Source organism: Leucopleurus acutus, assembly GCF_964270905.1.
Source record: "Leucopleurus acutus genome assembly, chromosome: 2".
NCBI lineage: Eukaryota > Metazoa > Chordata > Mammalia > Artiodactyla > Delphinidae > Leucopleurus > Leucopleurus acutus.
The window spans coordinates 132,901,574-132,913,078 of record NC_139143.1 but is presented as its reverse complement, the minus strand read 5'-3'; the positions used below and the strand labels follow the sequence as shown (position 1 = coordinate 132,913,078).

At 33.7% G+C, this 11,505-nt stretch overlaps 1 protein-coding gene across 3 annotated transcripts in view; it reads right to left on the bottom strand.

Annotated features, from left to right (window-relative positions):
- Window positions 1–489: 489 nt before the first annotated feature.
- The window catches only part of ANKRD13C (ankyrin repeat domain 13C), a 79,985-nt gene continuing 68,969 nt past the window's right edge, over window positions 490–11,505 (bottom strand). For all 3 annotated transcript variants that reach the window (XM_082834731.1, XM_082834732.1, XM_082834733.1), the window contains 2 exons: window positions 10,743–10,843; window positions 490–2,746 (listed from right to left, as the gene is read on the bottom strand). In XM_082834731.1, coding sequence (XP_082690857.1) covers window positions 2,616–2,746; window positions 10,743–10,843 — 232 coding nt within the window. In that variant the 3' untranslated portion in view covers window positions 490–2,615. The remainder of the gene's footprint in view (window positions 2,747–10,742; window positions 10,844–11,505) is intronic.

Genomic DNA, 11,505 nt, shown 5'->3' with positions numbered 1-11,505 from the left:
AAACACATTTTTATTAGTGTGAGTGGGGCTCAATACCAGTTCTAAACAGGAGAAAAACTGAATAGTTTTTTCAGCTTCTGTTGGCTATCAGCTTCTCTGAAATGTGTTCGTGTCTAGACAATTGTATGTAGCTATACTCACAATAATCAGAGCATCAGCTTTATGCCTCCCTTTTTATGAAGCTTGATAATTTTCTGTACACGAATGTCTAGACAGGCAAACTGTCTCTAGGGAATTTTCTTAAAGAATCCTATATTCTTTTGAAACCATACTGGTGGCAGGATATACTGAACATTTCTAAACGGCCATTTAAGGTAACCATTTTATAGCCCCCCAATTTTAAACAATTTTTTCAGTCACAAATGGAAGGCAAAGAGAATTTTATGAACCTACATTACAAAATCTAGATTACCACGTAAGAGTATCAAAATATATAGTGTTTTTATCTACTTACTTGAAACACGGCATATAGCTTCATTCATTAGCTGGATTAAAAGGCACATTTTGAAAAGTCTAATACTGTGAAAAGTTTATTTGCATTAAATAACTCCTATTTTTACCATCATAAGAGATACTGACATTTGCTTGTCCTTTGTGATCAGATAAAAGACATTTTGGAATGGATAATCTCTACTATTCTTTATGAAAGAAAAAGTTAAAAACAAAATTCAAGTGCAAAAGTTTTCAGTAGTCTTCCTACCTCCAGTGTATCCCAGCAAAACAGTCACAGCTTTAGGAAATTGATAAATCCCAAGCTACAATTTACCATGTTTTTTCCCCAATGAATTACAAAAAAAGTCTGCAGTATATTCTTGAAAGTATACCATATTCCCACAAAGCAAGGGAGCCTAAAAGCAACAGTGATCATTGCCTTTCAGTATCTCAAACCTCATATAATCAGTGACAGGATAACAGAATCTCTAAGTCCAACAAACATTCCCAAAATAATAGGGATCAACTTCTATTTAACAAAACTAGTCTGGGTTTACCCACCCTTTCCACAAAATTCAACAGACCCACGTAAGGTAGAAACTGGTCTTTGAATTTTTAACTATGATTATTTTTCTTCATTATAAAATGTATTTAATAAAATGTCAACATATGCAATGTAGTATGTACCAGCATGGAAGATGCAGCTTTAAAGATGTTTATTACAAAATTTTTCTTATGGTTGATGCTTCGGATTTTTAAGCCATCTCTTCAATAAAGGTCTCTAAACTCATTCAAATTATTTAAAATCCTGAAAAAAGTTACTGGTCACTCTAAAAAACTTGACAGATGCATTCTGACACATTTTTCAAGATACATTTAAAAAACATTTCCTTAGCTAAGCTCTTTAATACAAGATAACATTTTATGACTGTTATACATTATTCTCCCTAATTTATTGTCACTGTTGGACCTTCAAACCATCTTGGAATAAGTATGAAAAATTTTTATGTGCAAAAATGAATAATGCATGATTTTAACACTTTGGAGATAATTAAAATCAATAAATATTTTCTTGTGACTTACTTAAAAAAATAAACAGTAGGAATTGTCAATCTTGTGTATGTTTCTGGAATTTAACTTGTAACAAATATATTCTATTAGCATATAAAATGTTTTTACCTTATTTTGAAAGCATTAAATATGTAGGGATGCCCAAAATATGTGGATTGTTTTTAAAACTGACACAAATGCATCCATATTCCACTAAAAACAAAATAATCAGAATGATGTGCACTTATTAGGAAGCAAGTTTAAAAATTTGGAATTTTTTTAAAGTGCTCAGATTTGGAAGAAGAATATCTTTAAGCATGCTCATCATGAACACAAAAAGGACTTTTAAACTCAAGTTTAGAAAAAAAAAAAGTTTCTATGAAAGGAAGATTATTAACAAACATTTTCCATTGAAGAAAGAATTCAGGTAAAAACAAATAGCACCACAATGAATTGCACTAAGGTGCTAAAGGAGGTACCTTATTCCCTGCAGAGAGAATGCTCCTTCTGAAGTGTATTGCAACATATAAATGCAATTGTTTAATGGTTACCATTTGGTTCATTCAGCTACAGAAAACTGCATTCCTTCTAGTTCATTATACTGAACAAACATTCAAATTACTGAACTATACATAATGTTACATACTTTACATTTTATGAAAACAAAGCTTGAAGGAATATTTATAAAGGTCACCTTGAATATAAGATGACAAGTTTAAAAGGGCTTCATATCTCTTAAGACATTTAATTTATGTTAATGGTCCAGGAGTGTTTTAGATATAGATATAGATATATTTATATGCATATATATTTCAACAAGAAGTGTAAAAATTTTTAAAAACAAATCACAGCACTCATAGCTGTTTTACATAAGAAGGACTTGGGGTCATTAAGCTGTCAAACTATTACACTTATAATATGTATATTTTTAAAAAGACTGAAAATGGCACATCAGGAAACTTGCTGGAATTCTTATTAGAGGCCCATTTCATTATATCATATCACTGATGTGTCGATCCAACATAATTCCCTTTTCTTCAATGAAAACATCTGTCCCTTCTATTTGAATTCACTTCTGGGGTCTCTGCATTCTCTAGCTTTCCTTGGTTGAATGGCATCATTTTCTGTGTCAGTTAAAGATCAGGAAAACGGCTTGGGTCTTCCTTGTAGTCTTCAGGTATGGTAAAAATGGAGCCATCAAATTCATCATATCGAAACTCCTGAAAAGTCACAGTGGCTGTGATCGTAGGAAACACGGGTATATCTAGAGAGGACAATCAATGATAACACTGTAAAATGAAATGGTAACCTATTTATAGACTATGAAATACTATTAGAGATATCTATACTCCTTAAAATGTAAAAAAGTGTTATTCAAGGACCAGACAAATCCTAATATACATCTAATATTGAGTATGGGTGTTTGCAGGAAGAGTTTGGCTACTTGTGAGGAGAGACAGACACCAAAGCATCAAGAATTACATCAAAAACTCAAGGTCCCACTGCTTCCCAGTCTTAGCACTATGATGGCAGATTCCACTAGACTATTTTTTCTTGGGGCAAAGGGATGGCTACATTTGTACTTTTTGCATTCTGATATCTTTTCTTCAGATTGTAGTGTATATACTCTGAATCTGAGCTGATTTTTTTTTCATTTAATACAAATGAAATACATTCATCCTTTTTTGTTTTAAAACACTAAAAAACAATCCATCACTTTAATATATGGTATAAAAATAATCTCATCAGAATTGGAGTAATATCATACCACCACAGCCTAATATTCTTCTAAATAAAATACATTTCTAGATGAAATTATGAGTGAAATGTGACATCAAAAATGGCCAAATACTTTAATCACTCTGCAGTTTTATTCCTAATACGATTTACTGGAAAGAACACAAATTATAAAACCTAGATTCTGATTCCCACAAATCATTTAATTTATGAGGCTCAAGGATTTCGTCTACAAAATAAACTCTAAAGGTTACTTAAAACTCTGAAATGATTCTGTGAAAGCTAAGTTGAATGCCTAGGATAAAGGCATACCATAAACTAAGGCTGACTGTTACAAGCCTAGTATTCTATTGCAGAAAGTAATATTCTCATTTAAAAAAAAAAAAAAACTTAAAGAAATCAACATAAGGATTACAGAGTTTCCAGTTATTTCTGGTGGAAAAGATCATTCATTTGTGCTTATTAAGTAAAGATGCTGTTCTAATTCAGAGGTCAGCGAACTAAGTAAGGCCTGTTGCCTGGCCTTTTTTTGTAAGGCCTGTGGGCTAAGAAAACATTTTACATAATTTAGTAGTTTTTTAAAAAACACAAAGAATAATGTTTCACGCAGATAAAATTACATGAAATTCAAACTTCACTGTCCAGAGTAAAGTTTTATTGGAATATGTGGTTTACTTATTCTCTATGGCTGTTTTCATTCTCCAACAAGAGTTGAATAGTTGTGACAGAAACCATATGGCCTGTAAAGTCTAAAATATTTACTATCTTTCAGAAGAAGTTTGATGACCTTGATGACCCTTGTTCTAGGCATTGGATATACACCAGGAAACAGTAGAAAACAAATCATGCATTTATGGAGATTACATTCTGGTTGGGAGATACAAACCACAAATAGGTAAAAAATAATTGTGACTAAGTATGTAGGCAAAAATAAAGCAAGTAGGGGGATAGGGAGTTTCAGTGTTGAGGGTAAGAGTTCTTGATTAGGGTTCAAAGGAAAACCTCAATAAAGTGGCCTTTCAGCAAACACCTGAGATAAGAACAAACTACACAGTTGCCTAGAGGAAGAAAATTCCAAGTAGAGGGAATAAGTAAAAAAGCCCTAAAATGAAAGTGTATGGTTTATTCTGGGAACAGCTAGGAGATCAGTGTGGCTACAGCCAAATGAGTACGGGAAAGATTAGCAGAAGATGAGGTTTGAGAAGATATAGGCAGCCAGATCAAGCGGGGTTTAGGTCAAGAAAAAGTCTGCGGCTTCTACTCTGGATGAGATGGAAAGCCAGTGGATGGTTGTGAGCATAGTAGTAACATGTTCTGGCTTAAGTTTAGGCAGATGTAATGAGAATATAATGTAGGGTGACAAAAGTAATAGGAGGGATGTGCTCCAGAAGGAGCAGTCAGAGAGGCAGGAAGAAGATCAAGAGAGAACTCTATCCAAAAAGTGGGAGGAAATCTGAAGAGAAACTACCAGCTTTCACTGGGACAAGGACTCCACAAAAAGAATGAAATCTTGAGAGGTTAAGTCAGATAACAGAAAAGTGTCCAGCAGACTTAACGGTATGAACATCAATAACAAACACAGAGTGGAAGAGATGAAGAGAATCTGCACCGAGCAGCTGGGTTATTTCTAGCTTGAGGCTATTACAAACTTATTTTTGTATACAGGTTTTTGTGTGAACATATCTTTATTTTTCTGGAATAAATGCCTAGGAGTGCAACTGACTGATCCCATGGAAGTTGGGTGGTTAGTTGTTTGTTTGTTTTTTAAGAAATGGCTAAAACGTTTTCCAGGGTGGCTGTACCATGTTACATAACCACCAGCAATGTATGAGCAATCCAGTTTTTCCACATCTGCACAAACATTTGGAGTTGTCACCATGTTTTATTTTAGCCGTTCTGTTAGGTGTATGTAATGATATCTCACTGTGGTTTTAATTTGCACTTCCCTAATGGCTAATGATTCGCAACACTGTTTTTGTGCTTATTTTCCATTTATATATCCCCTTATGTGAAATGTCTTTTTGTGTCTTTTGCTCTTTTCTAACTGGCTTGTTTATTTTGTTACTGATGAGTTTTAAGCATTCTTGTGTTTTTTTTACTCTTAACTGGGTCTTTCACAGAGCAGAGCTTTTTTACTTTTGAAGAAGTCCAATTCATTGATTTTTTTTCTCTTATGGGTCATGCTGTGGTGTGAAGTCTAAGAACTCTTTGCTTAAACCTAGATCCCTAAGAATTTCTTCTACGTTTATTTCCTAAGTTTTATTGTTTTATTTTACTTTTAAATTTAAGTCTATGATTCATTTTCAGTTAATTCTTGTATAAGCTGTAGGATTAAGGTGGAGTTTCATTTTTTTTACCTTTGCATGTCTAATTGCTCCAGCATCATTTGTTGAAAAGGCTATCTTTCCTCCACTGAACTACTTTTGTACCTTTATCAAAAATAAGTTGAGCATATTTATAAGGATCTATGTTTGAATTCTCTTTTCTTATGTTGACTTATATGTTTATATCTCAACCAATACCATACAGTCTTGATTACTATAGCTATACAGTAAATATTGAAATGGAGTAGACTGATTACTCACACTCATTCTTTTTCAAAGTTGTTTTGGCTCTTGTTCTGAGTCAAATTCTTTCCCCTCCAAAAAGATCTATTCCAGTCCTAACCCCCAGAACCTAAGAATGTGACTGTTTTATGAGACAGGGTCTTTGCAGAAGTAATCAAATTAAGAATCATTAGAGTGGTCCCTAACCCAATGGCTAGTGTCCTTACAAAAAGGGGAAATTCGAAGACACATGTACAGGAAAAGAACACCATGTGAAGATGAAGGCAAAGATTGTGGAGTGATGCTTCTACAAGCCAAAAAACATCACCAGAAGTTAGAGGAGGGCCATGAAACAGATTTCCTCTCATAGCCTGCAGAAGGAGCTAACCCAGCTGACACCCTGATCTCAGATTTCTAATCTCCAGAACTGAGACAATAAATTTCTATTGTTTAAGCCACTCACAGTTTGTGGTATTCTGTTATGCAGCCCTCGAAAATATATATATTCTAGTTTCTTTGCCATCCCATGTAAATTTTAAAATAATCTTTTCTCAATCTACAAAAAAATATGGCTGGGATTGTGATAAGAATTGTGTTAAACCCATGTATCTCTTTGGGAAGAATTAACATCTTTCCTACGTTGAATCTTCCAATCCATGCGCATCGTATGTCTCTACTTTTGTTTAGATCTTCTTTTATTTCTTTCATCAGTGTGGTATAATTTTCTGCATACAAGTACTGTAAATGTTTTGTTAAATTTACATCTATTTCCTTTTTTTTGCAATCATAAAAAATATTTAGTTTTGGTGTCAGTGTGTTCAATGCTAATATACAGAAATATTACTGATTCTTGTATGTTTAACTTTTATCCTGCCATCTTGCAGAATGCATTAACTCTAGTTTGTTTCTAGAACCTTTGGGATTCAACTCATAGAATCGTGTCATTTGCAAATAGAGAAGATTTTATTTCTTCCTTTTTCTACTCTGAGTGCCTTTTTTTTCCCTTTCATTCATTATTACACTTACTATCCCCTTTTGATTTCTGCAGGATCTGTCATGCTATCCTGTTTCATTCTCTGTTTTTTATCTGTCTTGCTACAGATGTGTTGATTTTATCACTCTTTTCAAAGGACCAGTTCTTTGCATCACTGACTTTCTCTATTTATTCTGTTTTCTCTTTCATTTATTTCTACTCTTTATTATTTCCTTCCTTCTGCTTGCTTTGGGTTTATATGTTCTTCTAACTTCTTGAAGTAGGAGCTTAGATTATTGATTTAAGACTTCTCTTTTCGTAATGTATGCATTTAGTGCTATGAATTTCCCTCTCAGCATGACTTTAGCTATATTATACAAATTTTGATATTTGTAATTTTACTTTCATCCAGCTCAATATATTATTTTCCCTTGAGATTTCACCATTGACATAAATTATGTAGAAGAGTGCATAACAAAATATCACAAACTGGAGAGTCTCGTTATCTTTCTATTATTAATTTCTAGTTGGATTCTACTGTGATTGATTGTTTTTCAATTATTAAGGTTTGTTTTATAGCCCAGGATATGGCCTATCTTGGTATATGTTCCATGAGTACTTGAAAAATATGTGTATTCTGCTGATGTTGGGTAAACTGTTCTATAAATGCCAATTAGGTGCTTTGGTTTATGGTGTTGTAGAGGTGTTCTATAATATCCTTGCTGATTTTCGTTCAAGTTGTTGTATCATCTGTTGAGAGAAGGGTGCTGAAGACTCTCACTATAATTGAAAATCTATTTTTCCTTTCATTTCTTTCAGATTTTGCTTCACTTATCCTGCAGCTCTGTTGTTTGGTATACACATTTAAGATTGCTATTCTTCTTCATGGATTGACCCCTTTATCATTATATAATGCCCCCCCGCACCCCGGTAGTTTTCTTTGCTCTGAAATCTACGTTATCTAATATTAATATAGCTAGTCCTGTTATCATTTGATTAATGTTTGCATGATATATCTTTTTCCATCCTTTCACTTTCAACTTGCCAATATCATATTTGAAGGGTTTCTTGAAGATAGCATGTAGTAGAGTCATGTTTCTTTTACCTGTTTTTCCAATCTATATCTTTTAAATGTTTTACTTAGACTATTTATACTTAATAGAATTATTTATATACTTAAGACTTAAGTCTCCTGTTTCATTTTTTGTTTTTTTGCTTGTTGTCTTTTTTCATATATTTTTCTTTTTCTTGCCTTCCTGTAGGTTACGTGACTACTATTTATTTATTTATTTATTTATTTGGCTGCACCACACAGCATGTGGAACGTCCCTAACCAGGGATCAAACCTGTGCCCCCTGCAGTGGAAGCGCAGAGTGTTAACCACCGGACCACCCGGGGAAGTCCCAACATGACTACTTTTTAGAATTTTATTTTTATTTATCTATAGTGTTTTTGAGTATATCTCTTTGTACACCTTCTTTAGTGGTTGCTCTAGGTATACATTACATATAACTAATTTATCATAGGCCCCTGGTGTCATCACTTTAGCAATTCAAGTGAAGTAGAAAAATTTTACCCTCTCTTTATCTCCTTTCACCTTCCCCCATTTATAATAAACTATAAATAGAAAGAAAGAATGGAGAGATAAAAGTAGACTTTCAAGCAACTTGGCTATGAAAAGCAAAGATTAAAGGCAAGTGCTGGGTAGGGTGGAGCTAAAGGGATTGTTTCATTAGATTGGTTGAATTTTATTTCTGAAGTTTGGCCATCTTCCCCTCACCTCCCTGTGCCTGACTTTTCTTTTTTTGGGCCATACCGTGCAGCTTGAAGGATCTCAGTTCCCCAACCAGGGACTGAACCCAGGCCACGGCAGTGAAAGCCCACAATCCTAACCACTAGGCCACCAAGGAACTCCCTAGATCGGCTGAATTTTAAAAAGAGAAAGACCTTTAATTGGTTTAACTTTAAAAGGAGAAAGAACTGAACAAAGCCTAACGGCTAAGAAGAAAAAGGCTGTACAGGAGTTGGAAGATAAAGGAGAAATATGGGGAAACTGATAGAGCAAGCTTTTTAAAAAAGCAGGGAGGAGAACAGATCCACAGTACAAATGAAGAGAATAATCAAGCTAAGAAAAGGGACACCACTTCTACTGAGATAGAAAAGATGGAGGAAAAGATAGGGCTTGGGGCAGAAAAGTCTGTGTGAGAAGTTGGGAGTAATGAGGGAGGTCTCATTTCTGATGGCCTTTTTTTGTAACTAAGAAAACAAAATTCATCTGCTTAGACTGTGGGAGGAAGTAGTGGGGGGTGGGGATGGGGACTGATGAAGGAGGTTCAAATTTAACCTTTGAAAGCAGAATGAGGGAAGCAGCAAATCAGAGAAAAGATCATTCAAAATCAGCATTTAAAGCTCTGGCTGCTTTTGAAAACATGTAATTGTGTTAACAATACCCAAATTTTTCCCCTCAATTGTATCTTCTAGCCTAAATATAGAAACAGAAATGACTGAAGATTAAACTGACATAGGACTGGAGTTTTATATGGTCATTTTGAAAGAAGGACAAAGAGACAAGAGAGACAGAGGTAAGCAAATTCCCAATAAGTATACAAGCAAAAAATTATAAATCCCTTGTTAATATGGCTCTATATCAGAGAAATGCCTGCAAAAAAGTATTGTAGATTTTTTTCCTTTCTATATAAAGTATTTCTTTTTCATAAAAAAAACTTGTATTGTGAGGTTTGATTTGTGTTTGGGACTTTAAAAAATGTGAATACAGTAATAGTTTCATATATTTAATCCCTACCCTCTATTCTAGTTTGTCACTGTGCCCCTTAAATACAGTATATAGAAGAGAGTCCAATGCTTGAACTATTTTCTGGCTACAGACAATTACAGTGGGATTTGAAGCTTCTGCAGAAATACTCATGTAATGATCCACAGCTCAAACTCTCAGCTTTAGTTTTCTAACAGTTTCTGCCTAGAATCTTATCACTGGTTTACTCAAGTAGACACTGGGTTCCCAGTGCTTTTACATCACAAAGGGAATCTAGAATGACATAGTTAGAACATGTTTTAAAATCAATTTTAATTCACAAAATGTATTCCCAAATTTGGAAAGTTGAGAAGGTCGAGTTTAATTTTAGCAATAAAAGCATTACTTCTGGGATTAAAGCATTTTGGCCTAATTATTCTGAGATGTGGTTTCAGTAATATTGAGTAAAACAAGATAAAATATATCAGAGGAATTATATAAAAATTATATTATTATATAATATCCCCCTACCCCATACATAATGTAAACACCAAAAGGGCAGGGGCTTTTTGCTGTCTCTCATCCCCCCCATAGAAAAGGGTCCAGTACACAGCAGGCACTGATTAAATATTTGGAGGCTGGATCAGTGGATGGTATTGAAGGCCCTCCTGGAGCTTAAATCAATGCTAAATCTAAACCTCAACTCCTAAAGAACCTGTAAATAGTGTCTTGCTCCCAGTTTTCTAATATAGTTAAGAAGATAAATATATACGAAAATGAAAGTTTACTGTTTTGAAAGATCATTGTTTAAAATAAAATTAAGTTTACACATTTAAGACTGAAAAATAAAATGTAAGGAGTATTACTGTATCCCTGAATAATGACTGTTGACAACAGAAACATTCCCACTATTCAGAAACTCAGAGTCTGCTGAAAATTTGGGCTAAAATCCAGTCTCCCTATATTTCATATTAAAACATTATCACAGTGCATCATAAGTTCACCCACACCCTCTTGAATGAAATATTTGCATATCCCTTACATTTGACTTAAGTAGAATTAGAGTTTTCATCAGGAACTTTATATATTTGACAAAACATGAATATCAATGCATGTAATTACAGAAAAACCATATAAAAATTTAAACTATGAAATCCATTTTCCTTCAAAGCATATTTCTTCTTCTTAAATGTTAGTAAACAGCTCCATATTTCTAACAGACACTGAACTTACATGAAAATTTTTCTCTTACCTAGTTTTACAGGAAAGCCTGGAGGAAGCTTCATCTGAACAAATTCTCTAAGCTTATTAAAGTGCTTGAAGGGAGCTATTACTTCCAAAACATTCAATAATCTGAAAAATGGAAGGAGAAAAACATTTTTCAAATTGATTTCATTGTGTCTTTATGTTGTTTTATAACTACATGCTTCAAACTTACACAGTATTACTGACTTCCAGATATTAAAGATGAGAAAATGACACCTCCTTCCACCTCCTGTTTTTTTGTTTTATTATTCTTTTCACAGTGTCAAAGTTTATAACTTTCACATTTTATTGGGCAGCCATAATTCCCACAGTTGTTGATTTCAGATCTATATTTCAGCAGATTCAAGGCTTACACTAGTCTTCTTCCTGAAGTCTACAAATTCCCAAGTTCTTTAATTAGCCTCACTGTTTGGACGCCTGAATTTCACTGTCAATTTTGTGTGTGTGAAGGGCTCTTACGTACTTATTATTCCTTGATTTCTTATAGATTTGATAACTGAGTGTTTCTTTTTTACATACTAAAGAGAAATCCAACTGGCATAAAATTTCAGTTTATAATCCTTCCCTCTTAACTACAATTTCATGAGGTCTCTTAACTTCTTTTATCCTTTGGTTGGATGAATTTCATTTTCAAGTAGTAGTATTTTTCTTTCAAAAAAGGCCCATGGCTGCTATATTTATTGAATTCTTCTGTGTCCTTTTCAATTGCCTTGATATGTAAATGACATCTTACCTAGATATACTATCAG